General features: G+C 38.8%; 1 protein-coding gene across 10 annotated transcripts in view; it reads left to right on the top strand.

Moving 5' to 3' along the window:
- The window catches only part of LOC133567954 (dentin sialophosphoprotein-like), a 62,877-nt gene that overhangs the window by 17,366 nt on the left and 29,969 nt on the right, over positions 1–15,542 (top strand). For 8 of the 10 annotated variants that reach the window (XM_061919594.1, XM_061919590.1, XM_061919598.1 and 5 more), the window contains exons 6-14: positions 1,044–1,124; positions 2,114–2,161; positions 2,251–2,307; positions 2,388–2,447; positions 7,122–7,190; positions 7,251–7,301; positions 10,372–10,521; positions 14,095–14,145; positions 14,221–14,277. In XM_061919594.1, coding sequence (XP_061775578.1) covers positions 1,044–1,124; positions 2,114–2,161; positions 2,251–2,307; positions 2,388–2,447; positions 7,122–7,190; positions 7,251–7,301; positions 10,372–10,521; positions 14,095–14,145; positions 14,221–14,277 — 624 coding nt within the window. The remainder of the gene's footprint in view (positions 1–1,043; positions 1,125–2,113; positions 2,162–2,250; positions 2,308–2,387; positions 2,448–7,121; positions 7,191–7,250; positions 7,302–10,371; positions 10,522–14,094; positions 14,146–14,220; positions 14,278–15,542) is intronic. The other 2 variants (XM_061919591.1, XM_061919595.1) reach the window with 2 other exon arrangements.

The following is a 15,542-nucleotide window of genomic DNA, read 5'->3' as shown; positions in this document are numbered from 1 at the left end:
CCTGCACCTTTCTTCAGCACCAGTCGACGGGTGGTGGGGATGCCCATCTCTGCCCTTCGCAAGGGACCCTCTTCGAAACACGATCTTTCAAAATGATCGCTGCATAAAACACTGTACTTTGTGTGTGTGGTCCAATCCAACCGTGTTCGCTAGACCGCTCTGTTCCATAGTAAAGCTTCACTGTCATCTTTCAGAATGTAAACAATGAAACACCGGCTGTGTTTGTGTTGCTAAAGGCGGCCGCAATGCACCGCTTCCCACCTACAGCTTTCTTCTTTGACACCTCCATTATTCATTAAACAAATTGCAAAAGATTCAGCAACACAGAAGTCCAGAATACTGTGGAATTATGTGATGAAAACAGACGACTTATTGCTGGGAACGGTGCTGGAACAAAGTGTCCTCTACATTGCGTGACGTCACGCGCACGTGTCATCATACGTGACGTTTCAGCAGGATACTTCGGCACGAAATTTAAAATTGCAATTTAGTAAACTAAAGCGGCCGTATTGTCATGTGTTGCAATGTTAATATTTCATCATTGATATATAAACTATCAGACTGCGTGGTCGCTAGTAGTGGCTTTCAGTAGGTCTTTAAATTTCCTACACTTGTTTTTTTTCCGGGTTGTGGGGAACGCCATGTAAAATCTTCCCACAATTCTTGCGGGTGAAGTAAACTCATGCTGCACAACGCAGCATTTTTAACTAACGAGGAAGCGCATCAAACACACACTGTGGCATCAACTCAAAGTTGGTAGTCGTCATGGCGCCCTGGAGTCATGTGAGTGCCTTCTGACCAATGATTGAGGAGATCGCCTCTAACTCTCTTTATACACGACTCTGGTTCTTTACGGCTGACATGGCCACCTTTACAGCCGAGCATGCACAATACGTGGTTTTCATTAGATTCATCAACTTGGTCGTTGCATCTTTTGAAATGAGGCTCATCAAAGGAAAACATTCCCTATGGATAGTGTAATGTGTTTTTTCATCATTTTGATTCATATTGCTGTCAGTAAAACTGTCTTTCATTCATTTCAGGCCAATGAAAATGTGACACAAAGCCAGAGAAAGGAGAACAAGTCTGAAGCTCCTGTGCCTCTGCCGAGACGGGCAGAAAAGGTAGTAAACTTTTGTTTTAAGGAAAATTAAATACAAATGAAGACTTCAAACTAGAGATGTCTGATACTGACTTTTTTGCCGATATTGTCCAACTCTTAATTACCGATTTTGATATCAATCGATACCGATATATACAGTTGTGGAATTAACACATTATTATGCCTCATTTTGTTGTGATGCCCCGCTGGATGCATTAAACAATGTAACAAGGTTTCCCAAAATAAATCAACTCAAGTTATGGAAAAAAATGCCAACATGGCACTGCCATATTTATTATTGAAGTCACAAAGTGCATTATTTTTTTTAACATGCCTCAAAACAGCAGCTTGGAATTTGAGACATGCTCTCCCTGAGAGAGCATGAGGAAGTTGAGGTGGGCAGGGTGTATGTTGCAGCGTCCTGGAAGAGTTAGTGCTGCAAGGGGTTCTGGGTATTTGTTCTGTTGTGTTTATGTTGTGTTGCGGTGCGGATGTTCTCCCGAAATGTGTTTGTCATTCTTGTTTGGTGTGGGTTCACAGTGTGGCGTATATTTGTAACAGTCTTAAAGTTGTTTATACGTCCACCCTCAATGTGACCTGTATGGCTGTTGACCAAGTATGCCTGGCATTCACTAGTGTGTGTGGAAAGACGCAGATATGATATAACGCAAAGGCAGTGCCTCTAAGGTTTATTGGCGCTCTGTACTTCTCCCTACGTCCATTTAAAAAAAGTCATGAATTTTGATTTTTGAGACAGATACCGATAATTTCCGATATTCCATTTTAAAGCATTTATCGGCCGATAATATCGGCAGCCCGATATTATCTTAAAAGAATTGACGGAAGGGCACCACCAGGAGAGGAGCCTGCGGCTTAATTTGACTCAACACGGGGAACCTTACTTGGCCCGGACACGGAAAGGATTGACAGATTGATGTCAATCCTATGTCCAAAAATATCGGCAGCCCAATATTATCGGACATCTCCACTTAAAACAAATGTTGCGTGCAGGAGAGAAACCAGCCCATCCACCGCAGTGAGTCCTCTCAGGACAAAAAGGTACGCCATTTATAACGGTGTGACGCCATTTTCTATGATTTTATTTTCATTTTTGCAATATCAATGGATATTTCTTCCTCTGCTTTCAGAGCTCAGGCGGAAGTGTCCAATCAGATGTCTCCAAGAATGGGACAGACATCAAGCAGGTTGAGAGACAAGACCTTTTAATTCAGATTTTTCTGAGTGTTTCACATATTTCTAATGTCTCTCCTTGTCCGGTCTGTAGAGCCAGGATCTGACAGGGATTTTTCGACACAGCCAGAAAAACAAAGCACCATCTTTTGTGGTAAGCCAGATGTCCCACGCTCAGAATCCTATTGATTTTGAAGGCTGTTTCACCAAAAATAATCTGCTGCCAACTTTTTGAATACTCGTCCTAATTTAAATTTAAATTTCCTTGATTTAACCAGGTAAAGACTCATTGAGGTTAAAATCTCTTTTTCAAGAGCGACCTGACAAAGAGGGCGGCACAAACAATAATAATTACAAGAAGACAATACAACAGAACAACAGCAGTCATGTCACCACCGGTCAAAAACGATTTACAAACCCCGTTTCCATATGAGTTGGGAAATTGTGTTAGATGTAAATATAAACAGAATACAATGATTTGCAAATCCTTTTCAAGCCATATTCAGTTGAATATGCTACAAAGACAACATATTTGATGTTCAAACTCATAAACTTTATTTTTTGCAAATAATCATTAACTTTAGAATTTGATGCCAGCAACATGTGACAAAGAAGTTGGGAAAGGTGGCAATAAATACTGATAAAGTTGAGGAATGTTCATCAAACACTTATTTGGAACATCCCACAGGTGTGCAGGCTAATTGGGAACAGGTGTAAAGGATATCACCACATGGGCTCAGGAACACTTCATAAAACCACTGTCAGTAACTACAGTTGGTCGCTACATCTGTAAGTGCAAGTTAAAACTCTACTATGTAAAGCGAAAGCCATTTATCAACAACACAAAGGAACGCCGCCGGCCTCGCTAAGATGGACTGATGCAAAGTGGAAAAGTATTCTGTGGTCTGACGAGTCCACATTTCAAATTATATTTGGAAACTGTGGACGTGGTGTCCTCTGGAACAAAGAGGAAAATAACCATCAGGATTGTTATAGGCGCAAAGTTGAAAAGCCAGCATGTGTGATGGTATGGGGGTGTATTAGTGCCCAAGGCATGGGTAACTTACACATCTGTGAAGGCACCATTAATGCTGAAAGGTACATACAGGTTTTGGAACAACATATGCTGCCATCTAAGTGCCGTCTTTTTCATGGACGCCCCTGCTTATTTCAGCAAAACAATGCCAAGCCACCCGTTACAACAGCGTGGCTTCGTAGTAAAAGAGTGTGGGTAGTTTCCTGGCCTGCCTGCAGTCCAGACCTGTCTCCCATGGAAAATGTGTGGCGCATTATGAAGCGTAAAATACGACAGCGGAGACTCCGGACTGTTGAAGGACTGAAGCTCTACATAAAACAAGAATGGGAAATAATTCCACTTTCAAAGCTTCAACAATTAGTTTCCTCAGTTCCCAAACATTTATTGAGTGTTGTTAAAAGAAAAGGTGATGTAACACAGTGGTGAACATGCCCTTTCCCAACTACTTTGGCACGTGTTGCAGCCATGAAATTCTAAGTTAATTATTTGCAAAAAAAAAATAAAGTTTATGAGTTTGAACATCAAATATGTTGTCTTTGTAGCATATTCAACTGAATATGGCTTGAAAATGATTTGCAAATCATTGTATTCCGTTTATATTTACATCTAAAAAAATTTCCCAACTCATATGGAAACGGGGTTTGTAAAACGATTAACTGTAAATTAAATTTAAAAGTAAGTAAATTTCCCAAGAGAACTGGTTTCTCCATCTTTTAAAATGGACTTCAACTCCCCCCAAAGTTATCAATTCTGGTAGCCTCAGATCTTTCTGGATGTCATTCCATGACCAGGGAGCAATACGTCTTGTCCTAACAGGACAAGAAAAACAAGAAAAGATTGTCTTACACACACTACAGTAGGTGTGGGGAAATTATCCTCTGCATTTGACCCATCACCCTCACCCCCTGGGAGGTGAGGGGAGCAGTGAGCACCCTGTAGATTTTTAGTGACAACTTTTCTCAGAGGTCAAAAGTTAATTCCAATGATGTTGCTGGTAGTCTCTACTTGCTTGATTCACAGGATCATTTTTAAAGTCAGAATTCTATTGAATGATGTCTGATCCAAGTGGCTGTCACAAAAATATGTTTATCCATCCATCCATCCATCCACGTTTTACCGCTTATTCCCTTTGGGGTCACGGGGGGGGCGAAGAGTGGTGCCTATCTCCGCTACAATCGGGCGGAGGGCGGGGTACACCCTTGACAAGTCGCCACCTCATCGCAGGGCCAACACAGACAGACAACATTCACACACTAGGGACCATTTAGTGTTGCCAATCAACCTATCCCCAGGTGCATGTCTTTGGAGGTGGGAGGGGCCTATCCCCAGGTGCATGTCTTTGGAGGTGGGAGGGGCCTATCCCCAGGTGCATGTCTTTGGAGGTGGGAGGAAGCCGGAGTACCCGGAGAAAGGATTATATTACATCATAGGGTAGATTATTCTAGAGATGTCCGATAATGGCTTTTTTGCCGATATCCGATATTGACCAACTCTTAATTCCTAATTCCGATATCAACCGATACCGATTTACACAGTCGTGTAATCAACACATTTTGATGCCTCATTTTGTTGTGATGCCCCGCTGGATGCATTAAACAATAAACAAGGTTTTCCAAAATAAATCAACTCAAGTTATGGAAAAAAAATGCCAACATGGCACTGCCATATTTATTATTGCATATTTTTTTTTACATGCCTCAAAACAGCAGCTTGGAATTTGGTGCTTGCCCTCCCTGAGAGCGCATGAGGACGTTGAGGTGGGCGGGGTTGGGTGGGGGACGGGGGGTTTGAGGGTAGCAGGGGGTGTATATTGTAGCGTCCCGGAAGAGTTAGTGCTGCAAGGGATCCTGGGTATTTGTTCTGTTGTGTTTATGTGTTACGGTGCGGATGTTCTCCCAAAATGTGTTTGTCATTCTTGTTTGGTGTGGGTTCACAGTGTGGCGCATATTTTTAACAGTGTTAAAGTTGTTTACACGGCCACCCTCAGTGTGACCTGTATGGCTGCCTTGCATTCACTTGTGTGTGTGTGTGAAAAGCCGTAGATATTATGTGATTGGGCCGGCATGCACAGGCCGTGCCTTTAAGGTTTATTGGTGTTCTGTACTTCTCCCTACGTCCGTGTACACAGCGGCGTTTTAAAAGGTCTTAAAATTTACTTTTTGAAACCGATACCGATAATTTCTGATATTACATTTTAAAGCATTTTTCGTCCGATAATATCGGCAGTCCGATATTATCGGACATTAGTAGATTATACCTTATTGTTTCATCAAGCTTAAATCTGTATTGTGTTTCAATCCACAAGATGGCGGCTGTTTGTTTGAACTTAAACATGTGCGCGCTTCTGACTTTGTTTGAAAGTGTGCTTATTTTCTGACTTTGGAATAATCAAACAACCTCGTTAAGGAGGCACAAAACAAACATGATCAAAAATAATGATAATGTAGTACTATTACTACTCGCAGTGATATTAATGATAAGACTCTGGCGGCCATGTTAGACTGCGTTAGATGAATGGCAGGCAGGCCTAAGTGAACAAGTAAGGTGAGACAAAAATGAGCTTTCTGGCTGAACAGGTTTTGGGAGGATGAAATGGAGGTCAATGTGTACAGTGATGTGTAAAACACACACACACACACACACACACACACATCTTCTGGTTATCGTTTGGAATGGGGACCAAGTTTTTGATCATGCCTTTTGGTGACCACACTTTCTACAGGTTGTGGAGGCATAAACATTTTTTGTTAAAATGGCCACTGCCTAGTTTGCTCATACACGTCTTTAAATCTCTGGATTGATGAAGTAATGTGCCGATCATTCTTACTGGGGACCCTGGAGAAAAAGAGTTAATATGGTTCTTGGTGACCAAATTTAAATAGTTTTGTATAATTCACACACATTTGTAGGGCTATTTAAAAGAGCAAGTGCAGTACCAGCTACAGCCTGATGAGGGTACTGCTGTGCAAATGTCTCACACTCAAACTACTGTATTTCCTTGAATTGCCGCTGGGGCGCTAATTAATTTAAAACCTCTTCTCACTCCTGCGCTTACCAAAGGCATGCGGTAAAAGTAAGCATGCGCTAATTATTTTAAAACCTTTTCTCACTCCGGCACTTACCAAAAGCATGCAGTAAAAATTTGAGTGTGATGTAAGCTTTGACTTTAACTCCTACTGAATAGCTCTTAATCTTCTTCCCTTTATGCGATTTCAAATTACCGATATTGAAATCAGCCTCCCCCATTTTGAAAATGATGACAGGGGAAGTGTCACTCGGGACGTCACCAGTTTGACCAGGCGGTAATACTAAGCATGCGCTAATTATTTTGGGAAGCGAGTTTGACCCAAGGCAGGCACATACTATATGTCCTGTGGCAATTCAAGGAAATACGGTAACCAGTAAACATGTTTTGTGGACCAAAGCTTAAAAATCACTTCAATAGATAGATAGATAGATGTATAGATAGTACTTTATTATCTATAGATAGATAGTACTTTATTGATTAATTCAGGAGAGTTCATTCAGGAAAATTATCATCTGACTATCATTTAAAAAGGTTTCCCTTAAGGGGACCTGTTTTTTTGTCCCCATACCGTCAGAGGTCCCCTAAAGTTGACTGTGTAAACAAAGCGATGTCTCCATTAAGTAAGCATTGCCAGAACACACTCACACTCGCTCACACACACACACACACACACACACGCACACACACACACACACACACACACACACACATATAAACGCTGGTTATGATGCTGTTAGTGATTTTGTCTGATGTGTTTAATGCAGAGTCATGTGACTGAAGAGCAGAAAAGAGATGATGACAAAATGGCCAAACAAGCTCTTTCCAACAAACAGGTTTGATACCTGTATGTGTCAGGTGTGTGCATATTAGGTGTGTGACATGTGTGTACTTAGCAGGGTGTCCTGAAAGGAGTAAGAAAGCACCTTCAGTCCACCACACAAAAGGTAGTATCGTGTGCAGCTTAAAGGGGAACTGTACTTATTTTTCAATGTTGCCTGTTGTTCAAAATTATGAGAGACAAGAAAACGGAAGTACTTTTATTCTTTTTGCACTCCAAAAGTTACCTTTTTTTTTTTTCTGTAAAATGCGGCAAGTGGGAGTTCCCTGTGTTGCCTTCAAAGCCCTTTAAAACATCTTCAACAACCTCCATCAACGTGTTATACACATGCTGCAAGTACAGTGAGTATGGAAAGTATTCAGACCCCTTTAAATTGTTCAATAATTTCGCTGCAAAAAGTCAGTGTTCAAAAACAAGAAAAAAAAAATACAAAAATGAGGGGTATTTTACTTGAACTAAGCAAAATACTTTCCAAAACAAGTAAAATTCGTTAAAGGCCTACTGAAATGAGATGTTCTTATTTAAACGGGGATAGCAGGTCCATTCTATGTGTCATACTTGATCATTTCGCGATATTGCCATATTTTTGTTGAAAGGATTTAGTAGAGAACATCCATGATAAAGTTCACAACTTTTGGTCGCTAATAAAAAAGCCTTGCCTGTACCGGAAGTAGCAGACGATGTGCGTGTGACGTCACGGGTTGTGGAGCTCCTCACATCTGAACATTGTTTACAATCATGGCCACCAGCAGCGAGAGAGATTCGGACCGAGAAAGCGACAATTTCCCCATTAATTTGAGTGAGGATGAAAGATTTTTGGATGAGGAAAGTAAGAGTGAAGGACTCGGGGGGAAAAAAAAGAAAAAAAAGGCGAGGGCAGTGGGAGCAATTCAGATGTTATTAGACACATTTACTAGGATAATTCTGGAAAATTACTTATCTGCTTATTGTGTTACTAGTGTTTTAGTGAGATTATAAGGTACCTGAAAGTCGGAGGGGTGTTGCCACGGGTGTGGTGACCGCCAGTGTCTCGGGTGGGAGGAGGTAATAGTCCGCAGCTGCAGGAGGACGCAAGCTCTGCTCATGTCTACGATAAGAGCCGATTTATTAGCACACTTTTCTCACCGAAACCTGCCGGTTGACATGTGGTCGGGAACCATGTTCGCTTGACCGCTCTGTTCCATAGTAAAGCTTCACCTTGGGGAATGTAAACAAGGAAACACCGGCTGTGTTTTTGTTGCTAAAGGCAGCTGCAATACACCACTTCCCACCTACGTCTTTCTTCTTTGACTTCTCCATTATTAATTGAACAAATTGCAAAAGATTCAGCAACACAGATGTCCAGAATACTGTGGAATTATGCGATTAAAGCAGACTACTTATAGCTTGGATCGGGGCAGGAACAAAATGTCCGCTACCACCGGTGACGTCACGCGCCCGCGTCATCATACGAGTCATCATTCCGCGACGTTTTCAACAGGACACTTCCCGGGAAATTTAAAATTGTAATTTAGTAAACTAAAAAGGCTGTTTTGGCATGTGTTGCAAAGTTAATATTTCATCATTGATATATAAACTATCAGACTGCGTGGTCGCTAGTAAATGATAAATGGGTTGTACTTGTATAGCGCTTTTCTACCTTCAAGGTACTCAAAGCGCTTTTGACACTACTTCCACATTTACCCATTCACACACACATTCACACACTGATGGAGGGAGCTGCCATGCAAGGCGCCAACCAGCACCCATCAGGAGCAAGGGTGAAGTGTCTTGCTCAGGACACAACGGACATGACGAGGTTGGTTCTAGGTGGGATTTGAACCAGTAGGCCTTTAACCTCAATGAACCCAAAAATACCTTAAAATAAGTCTATTCTCACTAATAACAAGTGCGCTTTTCTTGGTAGAAAAACAATTAGGACACATTTTTTCTCAGTATGTTGAAAAATATTCTTAAATGCAGTAAATGCTAGTGCATTACATTTCTTGCATTTTCCCATCGATAACATGACATCATCGCACCAAGTGCGTGCTCTTTCAGTCAATTATCCATTCATCCATCCATTTTCTACTCCTTGTGCCTTTTTTGGGGTTGCAGGGGGTGCTGGAGCCTATCTCAGCTACATTCAGGCCAAAGGCAGGGTAAACCCTGGACATCTCGCTACTCATCGCAGGGCCAACACAGTTACAGACCGGCCCTCAACCAATTTTTTCTTATTGTAATTTTGAAAAATGTACCTGAATGTGCATGAACTATTTCTGTTCAAAATAGTTAGAAATGTCACATGTTAAATGTTTAAACTGACTGTTTGCAGTGTGTTTTGGAATGCATGTTAGAGTGGTTTAGGGACTAAATGGATTGCTCTTATTTGCTGCATAGCTAGCTGCACTGCAAAAAGTCAGTGTTCAAAAACAAGAACAAAAATACTAAAATGAGGGGTATTTTATTTGACCTAGGCAAAATTATCTGCCAATAGAACAAGAACATTCAGCTTGTCAAGACTTTCCAAAACAAGTAAAATTAGCGAACCTCAATGAAGCCAAAAATACCTTAAAATAAGTATATTCTCACTAATAACAGGTGCACTTTTCTTGGTAAAAAAAGAGACCTTTTCTGCTCAATATGTTGAAAATTATTGTTAAATGAAGTAAATGCTAGTGTCATTATCTTGACATCATGATATGTGCTCGGCATCATGATTTTTTTTTTTAATGCTTGAAGTAAGAAATTATTACTTTAAAAAAGTACTTTTATACTTGTGAGTATTCATGACACAGCTTATATTCTAGTTTCAAACATGTTTTACTCAATATAGCTCATCAAATCTCAGCAACAAGCTGTAATATCTTACTGTGATCATTTAGGACCAAACCCCTTAAAACAAGTAAAACACTAACATAAAATCTGCTCAGTGAGAAGAATATCTTATCAGACAAAAAATAAGCAAATATCACACTTTTTTGAGATATTTAATCTTACTTAGATTTCAGTTTTTGCAGTGTGCATCTTAAGACGTTTTTTTTTCATCTTTAGAATAAAAAAAACGTGTTCTTGTGTCTCGTAAGGACTGTGAACAATTCTCCCAAAAAGTGCATTTTCCCTTTTAATGATGTCATCATATTCACTTATTGTATGTTTCCTGAACTAATCCAATAACTGTGGTCTCCATCGAAAAGGCTGGCGAAGGAGGAGAGGGAGGAGGAGGAGGAGGAGGAGGAGGAGGAGGAGGAGAGGTGGTTCCTGACCCCAATAAAGATGAAGCAACATCAGAGAAGAAACAGTCTGCTGATAAAGCCAAACAAGAAACAAGTTCAGAAGCTAAACAAGTAAGAAATAAAGCTGCATCTTATCTTTGATACATTGAATTTGATTTAAATGGAATTCAATTGATTTCAATTGAATGTAGTTTTAAAATGAGTTAAGTTTGATGAATTGAGTTTACTATTTGTCTGTTGTAATGCGATTTAATCGATTGTACCTGGACTAATTCTAAAATGATAAATTATATTATTTAAAAATAACAATTCATCTAATGCAATTTATTAAGATTTAAAGTAACTAAATATATCCATCTACCCACTTTCTATAATGTTTATCCTATTTAGTGTCGTGAATGAGATGGAGCCTATCCCAGCTTACTTTTGAGCGCAGACCAGCCATAACTTCATATAATACAATTTAAAAAATAATAATCTCTGGGCTGGGTTGTCCTGTCTTTCTACCCACATTGGGTATGGTCTCCTGCTTATCCTGTGCCTTGTCCTCTGCCAGTTGAGTGCCTACTCCTGGCCTGCCAGGCGGCACGGTGGGCCCGGTTCTGGGGGTCCTGTCATTGGCAGGCCAGCCTGTGTGGGGCTGGTGGTCCCTTGGTCCTTGGGTACCGCACCTGCTGTTTGGGGTTGGAATCTCTGGGTGGCTGGGGCCGTACTTTGGCTCCTGCACATACTGGGAGACAATTATATCGTACATACACACACTTTTTCATACATATACACACATACTGTATGTAAATTAATTCATACATACATAAGCTCACCCAGAGGTACTAACACACATACATAGATAGGTACACACATACACAAATACAGTACAGACTTACACATTGTACATACTGTATATCCACACGATCATTCACTGTACAAACATACATATACACATACTGTACATATACATTTACTGTACAAACATACATATACACATACTGTACATATACATTTACTGTACAAACATACATATACACATACTGTACATATACATTTACTGTACAAACATACATATACACATACATGTACATATACATTTACTGTACAAACATACATATACACATACTGTACATATACATTTACTGTACAAACATACATATACAGATACTGTACATATACATTTACTGTACAAACATACATATACACATACTGTACATATACATTCACTGTACAAACATACATATACACATACTGTACATATGCATTTACTGTACAAACATACATATACACATGCTGTACATATACATTTACTGTACAAACATACATATACACATGCTGTACATATACATTTACTGTACAAACATACATATACACATACTGTACATATGTATTTACTGTACAAACCTACATATACACATGCTGTACATATACATTTACTGTACAAACATACATATACACATGCTGTACATATACATTTACTGTACAAACATACATATACACATACTGTACATATACATTCACTGTACAAACATACATATACACATACTGTACATATACATTCACTGTACAAACATACATATACACATACTGTACATATACATTTACTGTACAAACATACATATACACATACTGTACATATACATTTACTGTACAAACATACATATACACATACTGTACATATACAAGCACATACATACTATACACTCATTTATAGAATCATGTTCCATCAAACATATAATAACGTTGTTCCCCTCAGGGGAAATTGGGTCAAACACGGCACACTGATAAAGCTTCATCTATTTTACTATAACAATCCAAGGTTAATATAGTTTGCCTCTCTTTCTTCCCCTCCATTTATCTGCTTTCTTTTGTAATTCAAGTTTCAATTACATATATGTATTGTTGCATTTGCAACAATTGTATTTTTCATAATTGAGGTAATTATTATTAGTATTCATTATCAATAGTGCCATTTCTACACTACAAAAAGTCAGTGTTCAAAAACAAGGAAAAAAAATACAAAAGTTAGGGGCATTTTACTTGAATTAAGCATAATTATCTGCCAATAGAACACGAAAATTCGGTTTGTCAAGACTTTCCAAAGCAAGTAAAATGAGCTAACCTCAATGAACCCAAAAATACCTTAAAATAAGTATATTCTCACTAATAACAAGTGCACTTTTCTCGGTATAAAAAAAATATGAGACCTTTTTGCTCAGTATGTTGAAAAATATTCCTAAATAAAGTAAATGCTAGTGCCATTATCTTGACATCATGATATGTGCTCGCCATTACTTTTCTTGCATTTTCCCATCAAAAACATGACATCATCGTGCCAAGTGCGTGCTCCTTCACTCAATTAGTGCGCAAGATATGGATATATATATATATATATATATATATATATATATATATATATATATATATATATATATATATATATATATATATATATATATTTACAGCCCGGCCCCTAATCAAATATTTTTTTATTGGAATTTTGAAGAATTGATCTGAATGTGCATGAACTATTCCTGTTCAAAATCGTTTGAAATGTCACATATTTAATGTTTGAATATTAACTGTCAGTTTACTGTAATGTGCCAACTGTACTACTATATGAGTACGTATTTTTTCATTGAAAGTAACACAGCAAAGTCCCGTCGGCTGCCATCTGTTTTAATTATGAGACACAATAATGTCAAAGTCCTGATTTTTTTAATTTCATGCTTGAAATGAGAAATTCTTACTTTGAAAAAGCAGTTTTCTACTTGTGAGTGTTGATGACACAGCTTTGCAACAGTTGATATTCTACTTTCAAGCATGTTTTACTCAATATAGCTCATCAAATCTCAGCAACAAGCTGTAATATCTTACTGAAATCATTTAGGACCAAAACACTTGAAACAAGTAAAACACTCTAACATAAAATCTGCTTAGTGAGAAGAAGTATCTTATCAGACATAAAATAAGCAAATATCACCATTATTGGAGATATTCAATCTTACTTAGATTCCAGTTTTTTTAGCGTATTGTTTTTTTTTGTTGTTCCATTTATAGTGCAATAATGTTCATTGTCATTTCTGTGTTATTACTATCTACTTCATTAACTGTTTGTTTGCTATCATTTTTTTGTATCTATTTGCACATATCGTATTTGCTGATGTTGTGCTTGTCTTCTTTCTGTCTTTACCCTCTCTTGTCCCCGCAATTTTCCCCTCTGTCTTCCTTTTTTTGCTTCTTTCCATCACCTTTTGCGCCGGTCCAGTGCGCCAAACATTAAATAAATCCATTTAATAAAGTCAAATAGAAATAGGGCGACAAGAGACGTATCCCACACTTATTTTTTGTAAAGTAAATCTGTACAGCAGACACAGGAATCTACATTAACAATATGATTTGCCTGAGTAGCTAGACAGGACAAAAAATGAATTCAAAAAGATAAAATCTAAATATCTTTTTTTTCTTTATTTTTTATAATAACTTCAGCTTGCCATGGGTAAAAAACATATCCAATTATTATCAAATAAAAAAATAATGCAAATATTGTTTGTAACGTTATTGTTTGTAAATCATAAAAATATTACCTTTTTAAAAGCGGGATTGTGTGTTGTAATTATTACAAAGTCTTACAAATTGTTTCAAAGTGCCGGTGTTCCTAATAAAGTGTCCAATATGATTATCATTATTTTGCAGGATTTTGGTGAGCGTCTAGTTAGAATGTTCAAGAAACCTCCAGTTTTGATGGTAACTGCTCTTCTGTTTATGATCGGTTTCAGAACTTCTTTTTGTTCATTCTGTTTTGTTTTTGTCTGTTCCCAGTTTGGACTAGGGGACAGCGAGTCTGAAGATGATGACAAAACATTGGAACAATTGCATGTTGGTGTTTTTGTTACTCAACTTTCTTTTTAGCAAGTTTGAAACAAGCAGCATCAGCTGTTTGTTAAAATGTTGAAAATGAGCCTGTTAGGCTTAGTGATTTGTGATATGTAGTGTAAAAGTCAACAGGCTGGTTTAAATCTGTTGTCAGAATGATGGACAACATTTATATACTGTACATATGTTGTCACTGTGAAGGAAAAAGGAGGTTTCTTCTCCAGCTTCCTTTTTAAAAGTCTATCAAAGCAGCTGATGAAACTCCATCAATCAATCAGTCAATGTTTATTTGTATAGCCCTAAATCACGAGTGTCTCAAAGGGCTGCACAAACCACAACGACATCCCCGGTTTAGAGCCCACATAAGGGCAAGGAAAAACTCACAACACAGTGGGATGTCAATGTGAATGACTATGAGAATCCTTGGAGAGGACCGCAGATGTGGGTGACCCCCTCCCCAGGGGGGACCGAATGCAATAGACGTCAAGTGGGTCTAACATAATAGTGAGAGTCCAGTCCATAGTGGATCTAACATAATATTGTGAGAGTCCAGTCCATAGTGAATCTAACATAATAGTGAGAGTCCAGTCCATAGCGGATCTAACATAATAGTGAGAGTCCAGTCCATAGTGGATCTAACATAATAGTGAGAGTCCAGTCCATAGTGGATCCAACATAATAGTGAGAGTCCAGTCCATAGTGGATCTAACATAATAGTGAGAGTCCAGTCCATAGTGGATCTAACATAATAGTGAGAGTCCAGTCCATAGTGGATCTAACATAATAGTGAGAGTCCAGTCCATAGGGGATCTAACATAAAAGTGAGAGTCCAGTCCATGGTGGATCCAACATAATAGTGAGAGTCCAGTCCATAATGGATCTAACATAAAAGTGAGAGTCCAGTCCATAGTGGATCCAACATAATAGTGAGAGTCCAGTCCATAGTGGATCTAACATAATAGTGAGAGTCCAGTCCATAGTGGATCTAACATAAAAGTGAGAGTCCAGTCCATGGTGGATCTAACATAATAGTGAGAGTCCAGTCCATAATGGATCTAACATAAAAGTGAGAGTCCAGTCCATAGTGGATCTAACATAAAAGTGAGAGTCCAGTCCATAGTGGATCTAACATAATAGTGAGAGTCCAGTCCATAGTGGATCTAACATAAAAGTGAGAGTCCAGTCCATAGTGGGGCCAGCAGGAGACCATTTCGAGCGGAGACGGGTCAACAGCGCAGAGATGTCCCCAACCGATGCACAGGCGAGTG

Source organism: Nerophis ophidion, linkage group LG14 (assembly GCF_033978795.1).
Source record: "Nerophis ophidion isolate RoL-2023_Sa linkage group LG14, RoL_Noph_v1.0, whole genome shotgun sequence".
NCBI classification, from domain to species: Eukaryota; Metazoa; Chordata; class Actinopteri; order Syngnathiformes; family Syngnathidae; genus Nerophis; species Nerophis ophidion.
Note: the sequence above shows the minus strand (reverse complement) of the source record. Positions and strands in the feature narration are given on the sequence as shown.